The 22,183-nt window shown below is 55.6% G+C and overlaps 1 protein-coding gene across 1 annotated transcript in view; it reads left to right on the top strand.

The window, feature by feature from the left end:
• The window catches only part of MYO18B (myosin XVIIIB), a 128,339-nt gene that overhangs the window by 55,397 nt on the left and 50,759 nt on the right, over nt 1-22,183 (top strand). Inside the window, exons 22-33 of the mRNA XM_019538671.1 lie at nt 1,543-1,671; nt 1,925-2,068; nt 2,904-2,993; nt 7,418-7,537; nt 7,981-8,089; nt 8,773-8,897; nt 9,581-9,735; nt 10,355-10,478; nt 10,954-11,154; nt 12,020-12,130; nt 13,785-13,889; nt 16,120-16,272. Coding sequence (XP_019394216.1) covers nt 1,543-1,671; nt 1,925-2,068; nt 2,904-2,993; nt 7,418-7,537; nt 7,981-8,089; nt 8,773-8,897; nt 9,581-9,735; nt 10,355-10,478; nt 10,954-11,154; nt 12,020-12,130; nt 13,785-13,889; nt 16,120-16,272 — 1,566 coding nt within the window. The remainder of the gene's footprint in view (nt 1-1,542; nt 1,672-1,924; nt 2,069-2,903; nt 2,994-7,417; nt 7,538-7,980; nt 8,090-8,772; nt 8,898-9,580; nt 9,736-10,354; nt 10,479-10,953; nt 11,155-12,019; nt 12,131-13,784; nt 13,890-16,119; nt 16,273-22,183) is intronic.

Here is a 22,183-nt window from a genome sequence, read left to right as displayed (position 1 = left end):
ACTGTTGTAGATGCTATCTCTAGATGAATCGAGTGTCAAGGCACGATACTTGAGAGCCGGGATGCTCCAAGGACCCCCGGTGCCCACCCCTCTTCGCTTCCCCGCGGCAATCAAAGGGCGTTAGGGAACAAATGCTTTTGGAGGGTTTCAGATCAGTTAGACAGAGCACTTCTGGATGCGGTAGTTGCCACAGTAACACAACTTGAACTTACAGCTGATAATCACAAAGAGAGATTAATTTTCTTCCCTCTGCCTCTGCAGCGCTCGGCAGAAAGGGACAATTCCTGGGCTCAGTCTTGGTACAGAAACAACTTTTTCATCCTGCATCCAGTCATTTGCCATTTTCTCTTCTTGTGCAACCCCCACGCTTAATCAATAGTGCGATAGCAGTTCATCAAGTCTTGTTATATAGAAGTTGGGTTTGCCATCACTTTAAACATTGATTTTTTTTTTTTTTTGTTACTAGCCTCTAAACCCGCCCCCCCCCCCATTGTGAAGTTAAGACAGTTATTAATGAAACAATCAAATAGATGGTAAAGAAATCATACCATTTTCTCAAGGAAGCCCATTTTTCAGGAAAAGGTCCTTAGGAGAATTTGGAGTTCTTTAAACATGCAGCTTTCCAAGAATGGCATAACGTTCACAGGTATAATTTATTATTAACAGGAACTGCAGTATACGGTGGCTTGAGCCGTATGCATTTTGCTCGAGTAAGAGGTGAGAAAGACCTCTGCGTTTTGAAAGAGGAATTGAAGGCTAAATCCAAGCACCCCTGCAAAATCCCTACAGTTTCTGGCATGTCCATCATGGGCCGCAGAAAATAAATGACACGGCTAATTCTGTTCCTTCCTCTCCTGCCTTGGTACCTATCTCCTCGTGGTATTGCAGGGTGCTTACAGTACTGAAAAGGTATTTTCAGTAATGTCTTCCATGCAGAAAGTAGGAAATGTCCAATGGTCCATGCAAAAGGTCTCAAGGGTTTGCAGCTTTCAGGAGTGATTAATGTTCTTATCAGCAAGGGAGAGAGGGAGGAGGAAATAGCCGAAGCAGCAGGTGAGCATCCAGCTCGGTGCACTCAGTTCCATTAAGTTCCTAGGCCCTGGTCTTAAAAGGTAATTAGGCATCCAATGCCCACTGCTTTCAGTGGGGATTAGGTGCCTAATGCACTTGTGTCAGCCCAAGGTGTCAGGAGAGGTTCGTCCCCCCCGGACAGCGATGGGGGTGTTATGTCTGGGTACAGCAGGAGTCAGGGGGCTTTATGGGTGCTTCAGTGAACCATGGCAAAGCTGCAGCAAACAGCATCCTTCTGGCGAGAGGCTGTAAGGTGGCATCAGGACACGCGCTCGGCTGCAAAGTTGCTCTAACGCTCACCCGCGGTCCGAGCAGATCCTTGCTCGGTGCATGGGGGCAATGACTGCAGTCCCCTGGCACGGTGGCACAGGGCTCTCTGCTCTCCCAGCAGGCAGGGTTGGGGGGTGCGGGTGAGGCTCGATGCCTGTCCGGCTTTGAACATGGCCAAGTGCTGCCCTTGCCCCCTCCTAGGTTTTCCTGAAGCCTGGCGTGGTCTCCAGACTGGAGAAGCAGCGGGACAAGCTGATCTCCCCGATGGTGATGCTCCTCCAGGCTGCCTGCAAGGGCTTCCTCTCCCGTCAGAAGTTCAAGAGGTTGAAGGTAGCCAGGATGGGGGGGTTGCCAAAGGGCTGTTGCTGTGGGGGGGCAGAGAGGCGGGGTGGGTTTCCTCTCTGATAGTGTTGCAGGTGTTCCCGTGAATATGCCAGGGTGCTCTTGGCACCGGGCATGGTCCGCATGAAAACCGGTTGCACCCAGTTCGAAGGGCAGCTGCCTGCTTTAGCCCTTGCCATCTTGTCCCTCTGGAAGGAAGTGGGTTGCTGGTCACCTGGTGCCATCGCTGCTCTCCTTGCAGATCCAGCGCCTGGCCGTGCGGTGCATCCAGAAGAACCTGGCGGCATACCGGGTGGTGAAGGAGTGGCCCTGGTGGCAGCTGCTGTGTTGCCTTCGGCCCATGCTTAGCACGCACGTAACAGAGGACCAGCTGCGGGCCAAGGAGGTGCGTAACGTGGGGGCGGCCAGGCGGAGCGAGATGCTCTGTGGGCCGGTCAGGTTGGAAGTCATGTCTCCCGAGACTCCTACTCATGAAGCTCCCTGCTGGTCCCCATCCCAAAAGCAGCTTGTATCCTGGGACCTGCCCATGCTGTAGGAACACATCAGAGGCCACGGATGCACCAGGCTGCTGGCATCTTGGCACAAATCACCTTGGCTAGGGAGAGGTGAAGTGCAGCAGTTGGTTCTTGCCTGCCTAGCCTTGATCTTTGCCGCGTTGGAGAGAGGGCCAAAGGCCCAGACTCATCCTTGAGGTACCAGGCTCTGCCCTGTAGGGTCAGGGGAGTTGGGCCTGCTTCCACCACGCCTCAAACTGGCCCATTTCAAATGCTCTCGGCTTGGACCCTGGTTCTGCTCAGCATCCGATGCCAAAGGGCCAGCGCACTGCCATGAAAAGCTCTTCTTGCACTTATGGTTAACCCACCTGCAAGCAGGGTGTCTCAAGAGAGCTGTTTCTGCCTGAGCTCTGGCCAGGTTTGGGAGGTTATTTATTTGATAAGCAGCATCCAGGCATTTGGGAGTTCCTCCAGGGCTTCTGAGCTTTGTTTCTCCCTGCAAAAATGTGCCCCGGGCACACACCAAAGCGAACGCTCCCTCCACTTAACGGCAGGAGGAAGCACCGTTGCGGCAATTTACAGTGAGCAGCCTTTAAACGCGCCGGGTAAATTTTCTTAATAAGGCAATTATGTCTTTTCCGCTTGTTTTTAACAGGAAACGATCAGTATATAAATAAGCCCGGGACACTCGGCTTCTGAGCCTGCATTTTGCTATTTCTTCTTTAGGAGGAGCTTGCGGTGGTGAGAAGAAAGCTAGAAACGTCTGAGCAGTCACGGCACGAACTCAGGCAGAGCACCGAGGGGCTGGAAAGCAAGGTAAAGGCCCAGGGGCCGGCTCGGCACGCGGCTCTCTTCTTTCTCAGAGGGTGCGAACGAATGAAGGCGCCTCCCAAAAGGGGCAGGTGAACAGCTTTCAGTTAGGTGAGGAGCCCGCCCAGTCCAAACCCTTCCCGCATGCCGAGCACATGCACGTTTGGCCTCGCGCTGTGTCTGCGTGTCGCTCCTTTGCAGGTTGTTTAGCAAACAGGCAGCGCAGACGGAAGTTGCACAAGACGCGGTGTTTTGAACTGTCATGAGGGGTCAGGTTCTCACCCGACGGGTCCTTTTTTAAGTGCACTTGTCTTTGGTCATGGCTATAAACTGCTTTCTGTGGCCAGATCGGGCGAGTATTGTCACTTCTGTCTGCACCCATGTTGTCCTGGTTGAGCGCCATTCTCCCGTGTTTCTCATTAGCCGAGGATGTGGTGCAGGCACCTACCCTGGACTCATTCAAGAAACTCTTGGATGCTTATCCTTTGACCCCAGCTGACTTTCTGCCCCTGGGGCAGGGGCTGGACTCGATGATCTTCAAGGTCCTTTGCAGCCCTAACGCCTGTGAAGGATGGGGGCCTGGACCGTCGCTGGCTGGGCAGGTTCTCATTCTCGCTGGTGGATGTGGCTCGGCGCGTCCTTGAACAGTTGATTTTATTTATTTTTAATCTGCCAAGGAAACGACATGCTGACTAATTTGATCAGGTCACGTGCGTATGGAGTATTTTATTTCTGTGGGGAGCCGGCAGCCTCCGTGGTTATCCGTCGGAGCGGGGATGGGCTGTTTCTCCGGGAGGCATCATTGCTTGCTGCCTGCTGCTGTTCTGGACGCGCTGTGATTTGAAAGACCACCTATTGCATCCCGGCCACGTGATGATTATAAAGAAGCTAAAGATTAGCAAATGGTCCTGCGGGCTGGACGGTGCTGGCGGAGACGGAGGGGCCCCGAGCGGAAGATGACTGGAGTTAATTGAGTTTCCCCGGCTCTGGGCGGGCCGTGGGGCTGATCAGATGTGCTCTGGTGTCAGCGGGGTAGGCGGTGTTGCAAAGGAGCCCATTAGTGTCAGCGAGCCAGGCCTTCAGAAGCAGCCTCATCTTGGGGTAATTAAATGCCCCTTGCTAAATGTCATCGCAGAAATCGTGCCTCGTCCTTCATGTTTCCGCACCAGTCTGCTCAAGCACTCGAGCTTCCCCGAGTCCTCCCAGGGCCCTTCACCGTCCCTGATCCCCACCCCGTGTCTCTCACTCCCTCGCAACCTCTCTTCCTCTCTCCCGGGGCGCCGGCGGGGTTGCTGCCCCTCAAACCGAGGCAGGAAGAGCGGGGAAGTGGCCCCATTCCCCTGCAAGTGACAGCTCACGAAAGGCATCAGGTATGACGAGCGCTGAAAAATGGCAGTGCAAATGTAATCCGTTATCCTGACAAAGCCCGTAACGAGAGGAAGAAATTATATGCAAATGGAACATATTCTCATTACGGTCTCCAGATTGCAATCTCGGCGACCTCCGTGGACACCCGAAGTAGCTTAGTCTAATGGGAGGAAGGCTAATAATGAGAGATGCAGGCAGGTAGTAAAAATACCCCGCAAGGCTCCGGGGGGAATGTGCGACCCGGTCGTTAGCTAAATGGCAGACTTGTCGGGGCTCTTGGGGCTGCGGAGACGCTCACCAGGGGGACGAGTTTTGCTTTCCTGAAAGACGGGGCGTTGCAATGCGTTTGTCATTAAATATTTGCTAGATTTGCACTTGACTCCAGGGGGACTAGGAGATATCAGGTGAGGTGATGAATCGACATCCAGGGCCTGGTTGTCTGGCATATTTGCGGTGGTCGGGTGCTTGTCGTTGCACTTTGTGCAGAGGATCTGCAGTGGGTGAGTTAAGGGCCATCTGTGGAAACTCGGCTGTCAAGGCTGTATGAAAGGGCAACATTACCAGGACCAGATTTAAGGGCTTCATTTGGAGCGAGAAGGGAAAGCCCGAAAGTTGGCTATAAATATTCCTGGAGTGTCAGAGACGCTCCCGCGGAGCAGGCTGCAGCCCGGCAGGGGACGGAGGTGGTGTGATTTGCTTTTCAGAAAGCTAATTTAGATGTTCCTGAGAGCTGGGCGTGCTGCTTGGGACCAGGCACCGTGGACCACAGCCTTTTGTCTTCATTAATGGTTCCACGACGGCGAGCGCAGAGCCCTGAGGACGCGTGAGGATGCTGCTCGGGTCTGAGACGTCCATCAGCCCTGACCCCCGGCACTAGCTCAAGGCTTTCAACGGCAGTGGACACAAACCCAAACGAAGGCAGGGCTGCTCCTAGAGGCTGATATTTGGTGAAACGACGTGGCCCCTTGAGACGGGCAGACCATGCCGGTCACTTAAGTCACCCGTGTTCAACCTCCCGTGGTAGAGCCACCTGCATGGCTTTTCTGCAGGCCGGGACGAGCCTTATCCCATGACCCAGAGTATTGTCGAGCAGGGAAAGGCCTGGGTGCCTGGACCTGTCCTAGGAGGCAGTGACCTGTTTGGAGCCTCGAAGGAAAGTGCTGGCTCCATCTCATGAGAGGGGGGGACCCGGGGTGCATGCACTTACCCCCATGCACACCTTGCAACGAGGGGGTGGAGCGCTTCCAGGCCACAGCCTCTTGTGCCTCTTGCTCTATTGCAAATTAAATTTAGCGCTAATTGGTTCCAGCTGCATGGAAACCCAATTAGCCCCAATTGCAGCAGGCTGGGGCAGAGGCAGGGTCGGCCCTGGGGATAAGGGTTCTTTTGTGCAGCAAGTCGTTTTGCAAGGGGCATTGCTGCCACGCGCAGTGGCTCTTAGGACCTGCCTGAAGGAGTGGGTACCGCTTGTGTCTACAGATGGTTTGGACCCGCGGTGGTGCTCCCAGGGAGACCTGCCTGGCTGTGGTCTTGAGGTCATCCGGGGGGTGCCAGGGCCTAGTGCTCTCCGGCCATCTCCTCCCTGCGGGGAGCCGTGGGGAGGGTGTACGGCCTTAGCGAGCTGCACCGTCTGTGCTGTAGCAGAGCAGGGGGAGCAGAGGTGATTGCGCTGAGGTACTATCGATGCTAACGGAGCCAGGATTTTTACTTTGGCTCCTCTCTGGGGTCAGGATCGGGGCCCTAGTGCAGGGAGCATTTGCACACGCACATGCGTGCATGCAGGCATGCTCCCCAGCAGGCTGTCGGGAAGTGAATCAGTGATGCCAAGATGCTGAATGCACCTCCGAGGGCTGGAAAGCTGGCCCCGGGGGAGGTGGACCAAGCTGGCCCTTCCTGACGGGCGTACGTTGCTCCCAAAACTACCTGGACCCGCACCCCCCCGGACCCCAGCACAGTGAAATGTTTCTGTGACCCCCCCATACCTTTGCAGAAGTGTTTCTGTTTCAGACAATAAGGTTCACAGCTCCTTTGTTGTGTTGACAAATCGGCGAATAATTAGTATTCATTTGGGGGACAATTAGGTTTTCACGGGCGCAACGAAGAATGATTTATCACTCTCACCGGAGACTCCTCTGTGTCTCTGCGCACGTAAATCCCCCCATCCCCGAGTCGCGGACTGGAGCGCTTTGGGAGGCTGGAGCAATTTGTGCTGTCCCCAGGGCCCCTGCGGAGTAATTACAGTGTTAATGAATTAGTTGGTCCGAAGTGGCTTGGACAGGAGGGGCCTGGCTTGCAGCAGTTGTGGTGCAGACTGAACCACGGATGAATTGAGCTGTGGCTTATGAAAACTGATGCACCTCTGAATTGGTTCATGTCGGGCGCAGCTTTACCCCACCTCCTGCTTGACCTCGGAGACCAGCACGGCTAACCACCCTCTCTCCGTTTCTGGGACCAGCCGAAGCGTTTGGGTGGAAACTCTCCACTGAGCCTCTGGCACCCATCAGGGAGGATTTTGACCCAAATGCCTAGGGTTTGGCAAAGGCCAAGCTGCTGAGATCCTTGGGCGGCATTATAGCCATAGGTGGGGCATGCATAATGCATGCTATTAAAATGCTTTTTGAAGCTGGGCTGCACCTGAGAGCGAGGAATCGGAGAGTCGGCTGTGTCTGCTAGGTGTCCCCGGCTTGCAGGTGCATGTATGGACAAGAGGTGGGCAAAGCGAGGCACTTTGGACACCAGGAGCGTATGAACAAGGCAGGAGGTGAATGGGTTGGTACGCCCGCAGCCAGGCGAGCGGGAATGCAGGGTCTGTGATCTCTTGTGGGCGGGTCGGCGGCTTGTGGCACCCCTTCGTCCCCTCTACGGGGGCCCGTTCACTGGAGGATCGCGTTTTGAGCAGAAGAGCAAGAGCATCAGGCCAGCTGCTGACCTAAGCCACGGGGCCCCTTGCCTGGCTCGGCTCCCCGGCTGTCATCAGTCCTGTGTTCGGCCGCTCCTCCTTCGCTATTTAGCCAGCGAGGGGCAAGGTGGAGGGAGCCTCACCCCGTGGTCCCCTCCCCTAGGTCTTGGACTTGACGGCCGAGCTCACGGACGAGCGGTACAAAGGCGAAGCGGTCTGCCAGGTCTTGGAAGCAGAGCGGGCCGAGCGGCTGCGGGGGGCCCGGGAGCTGCGAGAGCTGCAGGTGAGTGCCAGGCAGCTGCCAGAGACAGCCGGGCAAAGCCCGATCGAGCAAAGGGCACGGGGAGGGGCTGGAGGGCAGCTCTGCCGCTGATGCCCTGGGGGACCTTGGCATGTCCAGTGTGAGCCTCACTCTGCTCATCCCTAGCACGGAGGCCGGACTTGCCCCTGTCCTGGGCAGAAAGGCAACATGTCCAAGCGCATTAGTGTTTCTTTCCCTTTCCTGCATCGTTTCATCAGTGCTGAGCAGGCGCGTCGGAAATACCAGATAACAATCAGGCGCTGGCATGAAGGGCTGCCCCTTCCGCCCGTGCTCCTGGCGGGGAGCACGTGGGGTTCGGGCTGGTCCGTGCTCCGGGTCCTCGCCCTGCCCCGCGCTCTCTCGCTGCTCTGCTCCGGCCTCGGGTGCCGGCAGCCGGTCAGGGCTGAGGCGTTTCTCTCTTGCAGAGCAAGTACGAGCAAGTGCAGAAGAAACTGGAGTCGGTGGAAAAGCAGCTGGAAGAGACGCAGCAGCAGGTTCAGCTGCGAGAGCTGGGCATCGCGGGTGCTGGAGGTGGTAAGCAAGTGCCCTCCAGGGAAGGGGCCAGAGAGGCAGCTGCCTTCATCCCCTTGGAGGGATTATGGGGCCCTCCAGCAGCTCCCCTCCTCGGTCACTGCTGCCTTCAGCAGCTCGGCCCCTCTGAGCTCTCCCGGGAGCGACGTCCCGGTTCCCTTGTCATTGCTGAGCGCAGGACGGGCTCGAAGCGGGGCCGCCTCGGCTCCAGCGAGCCGCTGGTGGCGATTCCCCGTGCCGCCAGGAGGACTCTCGCTGCAGACGTGTCAGGACTGTTTAAACCAGTGGGTTTTGCAGCGAGCCTGTGAAGCGACGGGGGGGCTGACCAGGGAGCGCTGGGCCCGTGTACCATCGGGAGCAGGTGCAATGGGGCTGCGCGGGGAGGGGGGTGTTGGCTCGTCTCAGACTTCAGCTGCTCAGGGGTGCACACGGGATGGGATGCTTTCCGCGAGCTCCCTTCGCAGCCCGAATAAGCACAGGCATTAGCAAGCAGTCGGTGGGGTCCCCGGGCCTGGAGGACTCGAGGCAGCCCCTGAATTCATGAGGTGTTCATGTCCCTGCGAGGCTGGTTGCCTTGCCGGGGCTCCCCCTTGGGCAAGGAGGCAAGATGAGTGAACAGAGCCCAACTCCCACGTTAAAAGAAGACTACTTTGGGGTGCTTACGGGGGGTCTCTCTCTCTCGGCAGAAGAGGAGTGGCAGATGCGGTTTGACTGCGCGCAGACGGAGATCGCGTTCCTCCGAAAGCGCCTCGCGCAGCTGGAGGAGAGGCTGGAGTCTGAGCTGAGCTCCAAGAAGGAGCTGGAGCAGAAGGTGAGCCAGGGCCTCCCCCGGCGTTTGGGGGCGCGTGGAGCAGCGGGAGGGCCGAGATCCTCCTTCCCCACCTCGTCGCTACAACGGGAGCAGGTCCATGAGCCAGGATGACCCGTATAGACGGCTTCCTGGGACGGGCTCGTAGAAATCATAGGAAATTAGGGTTGGGAGGGACCTCGGGAGGTCATCTAGTCCAAAGGCTACTGCCTTTGGGTATCTCCAAGACATGTCTCCCCAGCACCGTGTGTTTCATGACCTGTGCAAGAAGAATATCCATTATTGTTTGACTTCAGCGCTCTGCGTGCTTGCGAGAGCGCAGCACCCAGGAGCTAGCGCAGGACTAGCACGAAGGCATTGTGGGGCCTTGCATCGTGGCCGGGCTCTGCAGGGAGAATGCATCTAAAAATGCTAAAAAAAGAGCTGATTAATGAGCTTAGCGGTAGCGTTTTAGGGAAGCTGGATTTGAAGCAGCTTAAGGCAGCTTGATTTTCAGAGGCCAGGTGCTTGCGGTGAAGGCCCAAACCTGAGCCGCCAGAAAAGCCCGGTCGGTGTTGGAAAGCCACGGCCCTGGTGGACTCTCCATCCTCGGAGGTGTTTGAGACCCAGCTTGACAAAGCCTTGGCTGGGACGATGTAGTTGGGGCTGGTCCTCCACAGTAAGGGCATCCCCGCGTTATCCCGCAGCTTGGCGAGGTGGAGAGCGCCTACGAAGGGGCCAAGAAGGTGGCGCAGCAGATGAGGAGGAAATGCAAGCGGCTGACCTGCGACCTGGAGGACACGCGGGTGCTGATGGAGAGCCAGCAGAGCCGCAGCCACGAGCTGGAGAAGAAGCAGAAAAAGTAAAAACCTAAACCTTCACCCTTCCGTTTTCGCACCCCGAAGGGGCAGGAGCCCTTCTCCTTGTCCTGGAGAGAGCTCTGTCCGTCCCCCCATCCTCGCCTCTGCAGGGCTCCCAGCTCTGACCTCCACCGTGGGCTCGGCTCAGGGAGCAATCGTCACCGTTTCTTGCTCTCTCTGCCCCCATCTCCCCTTTGCCCAGCACACGCCAGACCAAAATGAGCATTGCAAATAGCGGGGAGATTTTCCCGGTGTGCTTTCATCTAAGGAGAATAGTAACGAGGCCGCGGCATCCATGCAGGCGCAAGACATCTGAGCCCATGTCTCTCTCCAGAGGCCTGGGGTCATATGAAATCATGAATCTCTTCTTCAAGGACCTGCCTGGGGCCGCCAGGCCTCCGGCGCATGGAGTTGAAATGCAATCCCCATTATCCATGTGGCCCCCTGACACGAGGAGCCATGAAATGTCCTCAAAAGCACTAGCTGACTCCAGCACGAATGAGCACTAATAACCCGGGTCTTCCTCGCTGTCCCGCCTGGGAGCCGCTGCATGCAGCAACATCCACGTGTCCCCGCTCCGGCAGGTTGTCCCCAATAACGCGCGTGTTTCCCACGTGGCAGGTTTGACATGCAGTTAGCCCAAGCCCTGGGAGAGTCGGCCTTTGAAAAGAGCCTTCGGGAAAAAATGACCCAGGAAAACACTGCCGTCAGATGGGAGATGGGGAAACTTCAGCAGAGGTTAGAGGTAAGGGGAAAACAGCCCTTTCTGCGGTATATTGCCAGGTCTCCAGAGCAGCTGTGTCAGCAGGAGCGAAGCTGTAATCATTGTAATTACCATAATGATAATCAGAGACAAATCAGGCTGCTAGAGACAACTTTATCCTGATTTCTTTAGCGTGCCGCAGGATGCGCAATGCTGGTACGTAGCAGGGGACAGACCGCTGGTTTTTCTATGCAGAAAGACAGGCCCAAGCCCCATGCAAGCAACTTTGCCAACTTCGGTAGGAAGGGTGCAGCACAAATGGTGTCGGCACCACGTCAATCCGGCTTCGTGCTGGTGTCAGGCCAGATTTTCCAGATTGCGATGAGCGCTGCTTTTCTCCCATGTGCACTGAAGTCCTGACCCCACTGGGTTTCCAAGTCGAGCCGTGGGAGGAGGTGGTCTCGGGGAGCGCTAACCGGATGCCGGCTGAGCGCATGGGCTCTTTTCTCCCGCGCAGCAAAAGGAGCTGGAAACCTCCGGCCTGAACCAGCGGGTCGCCGTGCTGTCCTCACGCGTGCAGGAACTCACTTCTGCCGAGGCCCTGGATGAAAACGCGGTGCCTGCCCTGAAGAAGAGGCTCTGGGACCTGGAGGCCAGCACCACTGAGCAGCAGAAAGAGCTGAAGCACCAAGCAACCACGATCGAGCAGCTGGAGCAGGTAACCCCCTCCCCTGTGCCCGGGACTGGTCAGCCCGGCCTGCCCGTGGGGGTCTGCAGACATCATCTTCTGCCTCTCGCCTTGTGGGTGCACCCCTGCACGGCTGATAGACCCCAAGCTCAGCGGGAAGGGTTTTAGTGAGCTATGCAAAGTGCGGCAGCTTCGGTGGGAGCCGCTAAGAGAGAAGTTGTCCCAGGATAGTCTCTAGGGTTGGAGCGAGGCCTGGGTTCAAGTCCCTCCTCCAGAGATGGATCTCTCCCGTCTCAGCTGGAGGATCCAACCCCAGGGCTGTTGCATCTTGGCTGCATTTGGATCGGGATGGGCTTGCGGTTGCGACTCCCGGGGAGGAGGAGGTGGCAGTGCTGAAGTCCCCGCTGCGCCTCTGGCCCTCGGTGCCTTCCCACAGTTGCGTGAGATGTGAGGAGCAGCGGGACTGAACCCAAAGTCCCAGGTGAACATGTGAGCCAGACTCTTGCTCTGGGTTTCTGAAAATACAGTCCCTGCCTATGCTTCCTGCGAATGCCCGTGGCCACCCCAGTGTTCAAACCGGCAGGAAAAGCCCCGGGCGTTTTAGCAGCACCACGTTCACGTAATCCCGGGTGCAGAAACCCTCCTGGCTTTGGGGATGAGTGGCAGGTGTGTCGCATTAGGGTGGCCGCGGGCCGTAGCAGGCTGGCCGAAGGCAGGTGCTCGCTTTGTCAGCTTTCTGCTAGGAAATATTTAGCGTCCGTCATGGCCGAGCTGCCTGCCAGTGGGACGCTCTTCCACCGTGCACGGGCAGTTGTGCCCTGCAGCTCTGCCTGGAAGAGCCCGGGCATTGGAAAGCGCACGGGTCGATCCAGCGCTTTGTCTCTGGTCTCCTCAGCTCCACCTCCGGCTTGAGATGGAGATCGAGCGAATGAAGCAGATGCAGCAGAAGGAGCTGGAAGACAAGGACGAGGAGCTGGAGGATGTTCGCCAGTCCTGCCAGAGGAGGGTACGTGCCTGTGGGATGCCTTATTAACCAAGCCGCTGAGCTGTCCGGAGGGAGAGGGGGCGCGGGGCTCTCCCTGCACGTGCTTTTGGCTGCCTGGGGAGCAATTATGGAATTAATTCACTGTACGACTCCGTGCCAGCTGCAACTGGAAGTTGTTCTTCTTGGCAAGGGCTTGTCTTGGGGGGAGGCAGGCACCGGGAGGCTTTAACGGAGCCTGGGCCCACCGGGCAATGGCTCGCTTCCCCCCTCCGGGTCCTTGGACACCTCTGCCTCCAGCCCCCGTCATTCAGCATCCCCATGAAGACTGCCTGGGGGAGCCCAGAGGAGCAATGTGAGGCTCTGCTGGGCCATTCAGCAGCTGGCTATAAGCCGGGGGTCAGCCGTCCTCCTTGCAAGCACACTCCACAGGTCAATGAGAGTAGCTTTCTTCTGAGAGGTTTTTCAGGGGTTTGCTTTCCCATCGAGCCAAGCTGTGCAAGCCCGCCCTGGACAGCTGGGGCTGGTAGCAACCCTCCCTCCCGTGGACTGCGGTGGGAACCATGAATGCTCAGCTCTGCTGCAAAGCAGGCACCCTGAATCAGGGGAAACTATGAAGTTCAGCCCCCATCTCTCGTGTTAAACAAGGCCTGGGAATGCACTGCCTGGAGCAGAGGGTGGAGAGGGACCCGTGGGGATGCTGCTGCGGTGCCTCTGTCCCTGGGGCACCACAGCTGGGTGGAGGCTCTCCATCCCTTGCCCCAAACCCACCAAATACATGCATGTGTATATATATTTTTTCCAAATAAGTACACACCAGAGGTTATCTTAGAGTGGAATTGCATTACCATCTTGCTGGCTTTCCCCTTGTGAACCTGCCTTGCAAGCAGCTTCCTAGTCATGTCACCAGCGGGTGGGGAGCAGAGAGAGCTCGGAGGTGCCGTGCCGGCGGCTTGGCGGGCTGGAGCCGTCCCGAGGCAAGGACCTTCCAGCTGCTTGGAGCAGCGAGGCCGAGTCGGGAAACAAACCGCCTCCTACCCCTACTGAACATGGGTCTAGCCGCACCTCCATCCTCCACCTCCGTCCGCGGTAAAGCTCTTTTGGGCAGTCAGTCCTCCCTCTGCCATGGGGGGCTCGTTACCTCCTCATGTGGCAGTACATGGTGCTGGACCAGAGGCCGAATGAATTCGGTTCGTTCGGTCCCCCCAGCCCTTCCCGGTTCTCTAGGGCTCCCCGTGTGTAGACATGCGCGGCTGCATCCTTGCCTCTCCTGTGTGAGGTCCCCACTATTCCCACTCCTCTGGGGAGGAATTGCAGAGGTCCCTTGATGGGCCCAAGGTGGCCAGGCTTGTTTCCAGGTCCCGAGGAGCTGTAGGGCCTGACTTGTCCTTGGACTAGATATTATTGGCTCTATCTAGGCATGAACCAGTGATTACTATGGATGTGGCAGGTTTTCACTGCCTGCCCATGGGCCCTGGCTCGCCCGTGCGTGCATGCCTCCCCCCGGGATCATGCGGGTCTTCCCTGCTCGGGTAATGAAGAGAGCGCAGAACTCGCGAACAGCTCTGCTTTTCTGCAAACCACGCTTCGGCAGGAGTTGCTAATTTCCTGTCAGCCGTGCCCGGGGAAGGGGTCACCTGCTCAGCGGTGTCCGTGTGCGCCTCTCACCTCTGCACAGCTCCGGCAGCTGGAGATGCAGCTGGAGCAGGAGTTCGAGGAGAAGCAGATGGTCCTCCACGAGAAGCAGGATCTGGAAGGGCTTGTCGGCACCCTCTGCGAGCAGGTAGGAGATGGGAATGCATCCGGCCTCGTTTTCCCAGACCCGGGGATGCGGCAGATGCGCACATCTCTAATCCTTGACGGTAGCACGGAGCCATTAGGATGCCCCCACTGCAAACACAGCTGCCCTTTCAGCAGTTACCCTGGGCCAAAGGATTTGGTTGGAAGACAAAGGCAGACAGAATGGGGCAACATCATCCCTCTTCTAGCAAAACCGCTTTGCAGCTTGCCCTCTTCCCACTTCTGCCTGGTAGGCACAGTCCTACCTACCAGATCTTATGCCCACTGTCTTGTGCGCATCTGGTAGCAATGGGTAGCGTTTAATGTGGCCAGCTTCACTGAGTTTGGGAACCGTGTCAGGCACCATCTGCAGTGGGGGGTTGCTGTGGAGAGGCCTGGTCCTCACCTGCATACCCAGTCTACAGGCTGGACAGCCAAGCAGCCCCGCTGGGTGATCTCTCGTCCCTTCTGTCTGCACCGCCTGCAGGGCTCTTGGTCCTTATGGTAATGTTTCCAAAGTGCCTTTGCACAATTCAGCATTATGATGCAATTAAAATGGCTTTACAGCAAGGCTATGCACAGGAGAGTAGGAGCTAATTATCTGGAGTTATGGCATGAGCGAGTGTAACGCTGGGTCACTGGCACAAGCTGGCGGGGATTCATTAGGTCTGGCAGTTGTGTGCGTTCATTAAATTCAATGAGTTTTGGAGCCTGGCAATGCTGTGCAATGGTGGACGTATTTCAGGGTAGATGCAAAATGGTCTAATGAGGCCTATCCATAACTTCCTGTAGGCTTTGAGCTTGTAAAATGCTTTGGGAACTGTCAGAATAAATCCTGCTTTATAAATGCCGGGTATTACTACCTAACAGCCCGGCAAGTTTCTCCTGTTTGGTAGAGTACATAAATTAAGATGGATGAGTTTGGTATGTGAGCTGCAGAGCGGCCTAGTCACCAACAGTGTTACAGGGTCTTTTTCCAAAGGAGGTAGCGGTAGCTACATGGTCCATCATGTAACCTCGGCCTCCGAGCTCTGCACAGACCGGCCGTGCCGCCCGTGCGCAGATGCAGGACAGGAGATGGGCTCTGCCCCGAGGCAGGGCTGGGACAAAAGCAAATCTGCTATGCTTGCAGCGGCCACTGCCTTGCAGAGGGGCTTAATCTTTATTTGTGTAACAATCAATTAAAGCAGCAGAGAAGCCATCCCTTTCTTCGGGTTTCTGAAAAGTGCTGCCCAGCTTCAAGGCGGGTTACCAGATGAAACCCACATAATTAATTTTTACCAGTGAACAGACAATAGCGAACATATCTGAAGGCGCAGAAGAGAGATAAATGAAGCACAAATTGCAACGCCTGCCACTTTCCAATTAGCCGAAAAAGCAGGCACTGAAACCCCGTCCTTGTTTGTTGGGGTTTCTCTAATTCTCTTATCCTTGTATCCATGGTTACTCCCAAATTCTTTCAGGGGGAGAATATTTTAAATTCCCTTCCATTCCCCTTTCCTGAAAGGGCTTCAAAGTAATATCGTGGCAGAAAATTGCCAGGTGAAGATGCTCCAGACCGGCATTATAGCTCACCGAATCTCCCAACAGACAGACCTCTGCCCGCAGACACGGGATGCACGATGCAGCCGCAGAGCAGTCATTTTCCAAGAGTCCTTTCGTGACAAGCAATGGGCGCTTTGCCTAATTCATAAGGAAACCTTTATTAGCTGTGGGTTTGGTTTTCTCTTCCCCACCCCCAATAAACTGCAGGGTTGTGAGCCCACCCAGACATGCTGCCACCTCCTCGCCTTGTTCTTGTATGTGAGCGGCCGTGGCAGCCGTGAGCCCAGCAGCAAGGAGGGGATCGCATCGGTCCTGCTGCGTTGGGGCTGTGTGTAAGGGTGGCTGCAGTGCTTCTTCAAGGGCTCAGATGAGGCTGAGCCCCACGTCTCATCCAGATGAGCAGAGATGTCTGTTGGCATCTGCTCGCTGCTGGGTGGGGGTGACCGGGTAGATGAAATCTCTTAGTGATGCTGTGGAGCGGGGTAGATCCTGGATTAGCCGTGCCCATACATTGCCTATAATACATGTCACGCACCGAAGAACCTTTAATGTGTTAGGGACCTCCCAAATCACCCCAGACCATTTCTTTGCTGCTCCTTTGAAATCTACTGCTTCAGACCAAGCCCGCCTGCATCTTTGCATGCACACGAGGCTAACAAAGACCTTTCCGTCCCCTTCCCTCCCCCAAGATTGGGCACCGGGACTTCGATGTAGAGAAGCGGCTCCGGCGGGACCTCAAGAGGACGCATGCTTTGCTCGCAGACGTGCAGCTTCTGCTGGCGACCGCGGGAGATCCCGGCCCGTCTGTCAGCAAAGAGGAAGTGGAGAAACTTCGCGGTCAGGTGAGAGGCCGATATACCTGCATGGCGTCTTTCCATTCGGCGCTTCTGTTTCTGTGCGCAAAGGTGCTAGCGCATCTCCAGTGTCCCAGCATCAGCCCTCTCCAACTAGCCTTTGCTAGCATGCAAACCTTTGCTGGTTTAGTGCTGCACAGTCAGGAAATCTCCTCTGTGCATGGACCCACACACTCGCTGGCGAGGCCCCTGCCTTAATAACTTGGATTTGCATGTCAGGGTTAGGAACAAACATGCCTTGGCTCCGGTAGGGCCAGATTCTTGTAGCTTCATTAACGTATTCACATCTCAGCCTTTTTCCCAGAGAGCTGCAGCCTAATGAACCTATTAATTCTGATACTTCATAGCTCCCCTCAGTATCCTACATCTCCTGGCTTGCTTATTCTTGGCCTCTACCTTCAGAGGAAGCTAGACCCTGGGTTGGAAATGGTGTGTTTGAGGGCATCGCTGCCTGGCACGGCGAGTTGATGGTGGAGACTCAGGCTGCTGAAGTCAGTGGGATGCTGCCGGAGGGCTGCGTACGGAGATTTGCTTCTACGGCACTGGCAAGGTGAACCAAGCACGTAGGGGCCGAGCGGAGGCTGCGCAGGAGGGACGCGAGGCTACCTGGCAGCGATTAGTCACATCTCCAATGCAGGGGGAAACATGAAGAAAACGCTGAACTCGGCCCTAAAGCATCTTGGAGTGAACTTCATTTACTATGCATGAGATGAAGGCTAATGGCTGTTTTGTGCTGTCCGTCACCCACCTCATGAATAGTGCTAAACACATCTAGCAAAGCAAGGCTGGCATTTCCCACAGGCATGATTCATTTAGCTGAACCAAGGTGGAGCTGTGAGATTGTATGGGGCAAGGGATATTTACAGCATTTACCTTGTTAATTGTGCAGCCCGATAGCGGCAGCTTCCAGGCACACGCCTGGGCATGGAGCTAATGCATCTCGCACCTCTTTGCAAAGCATTTCCTCCCCTCTCCAGTGAATTGTGTTGGGCACTATGTATATAGCCAAGGTGACTACGGTTGCATATGGTTTTTTGGTCTTTCCTTTTAGAGCCCAAGTTACTGGTCTTCTCAACCAGTTTTCTATCCTTTCAGTAAACGAAATCCCAAGGCCCAGCTTTTAGTATCTGTTGTCATGGAAATTGTTATAGGCATTGTGTATTACGTTCCAACCTGGGCAGGGAGCAGAGTTTAATTTGCTCTGTGCACCACCGTCCTGCGTGCCGTAACTAGCACGGCACAGAAGCGAGGGAGGTCTGTCCTGAGACATTTCCTTATTCATTTTTGATGGAGGCTCATGGAGGCTTCAAGCCACATAGGAAAAACCCCAACAAAAGCCCTGCTAAGCAGGGTTTGAACTCCCAGCCCTTAGCTGCTAAACTGGGCACACTAGCTGCCTTCGGTTTTCTGAGAGTCCCCTAGTCCTTGGAGTGTGTGGCTAAGAGCGGGTCTGGGGGTCCTTGCACGGCACAAAGGACGAACCCCCAGCTTGCTCAGAGCAGCTTCTGGCCTTGGAAGCTCTGGGCGTGCCTACATGTGCACTTAAATGCTCATTAGCCTATTTTAATGCATATTAAAGCGTCACTCAACATGCATGCTTTTTAGTTAATGCACAGTAAATAAGCTAATACACGTTAAGCATCATTAGAAACCCATGCTCTTTAGTTAATGCACATTAAGACAGACTAACGTGCATTTTCCTAGTACCTCACAATGGAGGTACTAGATTTAATGTGCATTACCTAATGTAGACGTGCCCAGAGGTACTAAATTTAATGTGCATTAACTAGAGCACGTTAATGCAGGTGTAGATGTAGCCTGTCTGCTCACATGGGCATGGCCTGGGGGTTTCTGTGTCTTTGAGCTTCAGAGGATACCGGCCTCCAAGGTGCCAGCGGGAGCCAAGGACAGCGGATGGTTTGCTGTTTCTTGGGAATGGCCAGCGGTCTGATCTTGCCCTTCGGTGAGCTGTGCCCCCAGCCTGCCAGGGTTGTTGGACTTTGACAGTGGAAGCTAGAGTGTTTTGCCATTTCTTCTCATTGGCAGCCGTGGCACAGATGTCCAAAACACCTTAGCTTGTGCTTCCCGGCGTGCCAGGTGTGGGACACGGGGGCCGTTTGGGAGCCAGAGCCTTGCACTGAGCTCCTGCTCTGTGACGGATAGCGGCAACCCTTGCACCCGCTCAAGAACGCAGCGCGTCAAGGAGGAGCGAGCGAGCAATGTTGATTTAATGACACCAGTCTTCAGGAACCATTTAGTAATTAATCCGCGTTGTACGTTTCCACTGGAAACAAACTAATCTGGAGGCATAAGCAATTGCAGCAACAGACATCTATAATTGAGATAATGGCTCTGCATAAATAACATCTGCGAGCAGCAGCTGGTGCCACCGGGCACGGAGGGAAACGTGGAAGGTGAGCTCAGTTGCGAGCCCGTCTCTGTTTGCCCTGTGCCGCCGACCGGAAGGAACGTGCGTGTTGCTCCGCTTCGCTGGTGTTTGCCCTGCCGCCGCGAAGCTGCCTTCGCGTCTGACGGGGCTTGCTCAGCGCCAGGGGCAGAGGAGGCTGCCTGCCATCCAGGCGCACTAGGTTTCGGGGAAGGCACCCCGCATATGCAAAGGGGCAGCAAATAGCAGCCCCCAGTGGGTGCTGGGTCAGAAAGGGGGAGCGGGAAGCTTAGCTGTGGCGCATCAGAAAAGCCCGCAGTTTCGGGCCCTCTCAGAGGCAGGAAATCACCCTGCTCGCTTTGGGTTTAGGGTGTCCAGGCAAAGCGTATTTAATCGAGCTGGACTCGATGATCTCCCGAGGTCCCTTCCAGCCCTAATGTCTATGAAATCTATGAATAATAGCTGTGGTCCCCAGGAGGCCTGATTAGCTGGCGTAGTGCTGACCTTAGGGTTTTTGGGTTAAAACCTTGTGTGCTGCTCCACTTGCCCGCCCCATCCCACAAGGCTGTAGTGCTATGGATGCCAATTAGTGGCCATGCTGAGCTGAAGCTAATAATCCTCTCGCCAGCTGTGCTGTCTGCTCCTCATGCACATGTGCCCCCTGCTCTCGCTCATCTACCATCATTCATTTAGGGATCCCGCGATGAGCCAATGCGTCTTCTGTGTATTTAGGGCAGTGATTCTCGACCAAGGTGCCTTGAGATCCTTAGTCACAGAATCGGAGACAATGAGGGAGGAAGCGACCCTCAGGAGGTCACATCTAGTCCAGCCCCTGCTCCAAGCAGGACCAGCCCCGACTACATCGTCCCAGCCAAGGCTTTGTCTACCTGGGGCTTAAACACCAACAAGGGTGGAGACCCCACCACCTGTCCCAGTGCTTCACCACCCTCCTAGTGGGAGAGTTATTCCTACTATCCAGCCTCAACTTCCCTTGCTGCAGCCTGAGCCCATTGCTCCTTGTCCTGTTGTCTGCCCCACTGAGACCAGCCCAGCTCCATCCTCTGTGCAGCCCCCCTGCAGGGAGGTGAAGGCTGCCATTCAATCCCCCTCAGTCTTCTCTTCTGCAGACTCAATCAGCCCATTTCCCTCAGCCTCTCCTCCCCAGTCCTGTCCCCCAGCCCCCAAACATTTTCATTGCCCTCCGCTGGACTCTCTTCAATGTGCCCACAGCCTTTCTTCAGCGGGGGGCCACAGCTGGACACAGGATTCCAGATGTGGCCTCACCGGTGCTGAATAGAGGGAAGAATCAAGTCCCTCGATCTGCCGGCAACGCTCCTACCGATGCCGCCCAGGACGCCGGTCGCCTTCTGGGCACCAAGGGCACACTGCCGGCTCCTGTCCAGCTTCTTGTCCCCGTCCCCCCAGGTCCTTTTCTTTCAAGAGTGCCATAGGATGACATGCTGTTAGTACTGCTAGGTGGGTAAACACAATTGACAAGAGCAACCCAAAGGTTTCCAACAGGAATCCAGAGCATTAAAACAATTCTGATCTGGTTGAGGCCTTGGCAACAGAGGAATTGCTTTTGTGATTTTTCTGTAGTCAAAAACCAATTGAAAATCAAGAGCCGGGCCTTTTGGAGGATTGCCTTATGTCTGTAGAGGGGTGCCTTTAGTTGTGAACTCCTGATTTAGCTTGTCTGTGGGGCAGGGATGGGCTAGTAGCTTCAGGAGCATCTCATCTTTTATGCTCTTTGCTGTGGAGATGAGCTGCTGGTTAAAAATGAAGTAGGTGCAGAGCTGTGCTGAAGCCTGGGTGAAGAGACCCTGCAGTTTTGGCTTTCTGTGGGCTTGCACGGTCTTGGTCTTACCGTTTCTTAAATATTTGCCGTAGGCTTCTTGGAAAATGTAGACCTTTGTTGCAGAGACCAGTGGTTTCGGATACAGCTTGTGTAGCAGGCAGGCCAGGCGGCACTGGAAATGCGGGCACAGTCCTCAGTGAAAGACTGTACTTGCATTTCGTACAGAGCAATCAGTTCACAATAAAGCATTTCTCACGGGAAATTGGCTGCCTCCCCCACCGCCCAGAGTGTTAACCAAGCCAAGCCCCAGGGTCTGGAAATGAATCCTGCCTCTGTCTGGACACGCTGCTCAGGATGGTGCCAGCGTTCAGTCATTAGGAGCTCGTTTGCATGGAGGGAAGGAGCTCTGAGTAGCAGCCACGGTGCAGCGACGGCAGAGGGTGCACCCGGGGCCAGGCCTGGCGGCAGGGGGACCGTGGCTGCAGCTCGGACGCGGCCAGTCTGGACCCCCGAGCACCCTTCTCCGCGGAGCGCTTGCTTTCCAACTAATAAGCTCCCTTCCCTGGCTGCTCCTAAGCCCGTTCCTGACCCATTTCCTCCAGTTATAACACCGCTGTTAAAAAATTAATCCCTGATCGTCCCTTGCAGTGCACTTTGGCACTGAAGACGGATGTCGCGCGTCCGTTTTCTCTCCCCATCTCCGTCTCCAGGGTTGTTAATTGGGCAGTTCATCACTGCTCGACAAGCCTCTCTATATAGCCATTATTTTTTTTTTTTAGCAAAGAAGAGTTGCAGTGACTGACCCTTATGGCATGCTTTCCTAAGGGATAAACCGCCGGGCACAAAAGGGCGTGCTGCTGACTGCTACCCAGGCTTAAAACCTGCCCCTTAACTCTTCAAATGTTGAGTTGCTAATATACTTACGAGCAAATGCATTGCTTCTGTTTTGCACAGACTGGCCAGTTCTCTGCTAGGAGCACAGCGTAGGCTGCAGCTGGTTAAATCCCAGATTTTTTTTTTTTCTTCCCAAATCCTCTAATTCAAATAATGACATTTAAAACCACCAGTAAGCAATAAAAAACTGCTTTAATATGAAAGGACTCCAAGGAAGCTATTTCTGAATGAAAAGGTTTTTAGTGCAAAAGAACAAGGCTGCTAAACAGTACAGCAGCTGCTCTAGCTACTCATTGGGATTTATGGCTTTATTAGGGGTAGGAAATGCTGGTTCTTGTACATAAGCTCTTTGCAAATTCCAGCTACACTCGGTCCGGGGCCTCAGCCCGGGCGTGGGAAGAGATGCGGGAGACGGGGTCACCTGCACGCGGTTGCTCAGGTTCGGGGGGGGACTCGCAAGCAGCTTGTTGTGCAGGCAGAAGGCAGGGCAGGGGAGCACCTTGGAGGCTAACTGGTTCAGAGATCACCGTGCGAAGCACCTTTGGAGGAGGAAAAGGCCATCGGGGAGTCAGAAGGAAGGGAGGAGGAGGAGGAGCATCTTGTGCAAGACTTCTTCAGGGTCCAGGCTGGGAGCTTGACAGGGCTGTGACCATGCATAGGGTCGGTGTCCCCTGCTTCAGGCCACCCCATGCATCTCCTGCACCTGCGCAGTGGGGCAGACGGAGCCGGCCGTGTGTGCGAGCTGCCTCGCATGTATCTCCCCTGGGTTGAAGCGGCGGGGCACTTGGCCATGGTTGGGGCGTGCAGGGCGCCGCGTGGGG

This window comes from Crocodylus porosus, unplaced genomic scaffold (genome assembly GCF_001723895.1).
Source record: "Crocodylus porosus isolate Cpor-Errol unplaced genomic scaffold, CroPor_comp1, whole genome shotgun sequence".
NCBI classification, from domain to species: Eukaryota; Metazoa; Chordata; order Crocodylia; family Crocodylidae; genus Crocodylus; species Crocodylus porosus.
The sequence above is the reverse complement of the archived record's forward strand: the minus strand, read 5'-3'. Positions and strand labels throughout refer to the sequence as shown.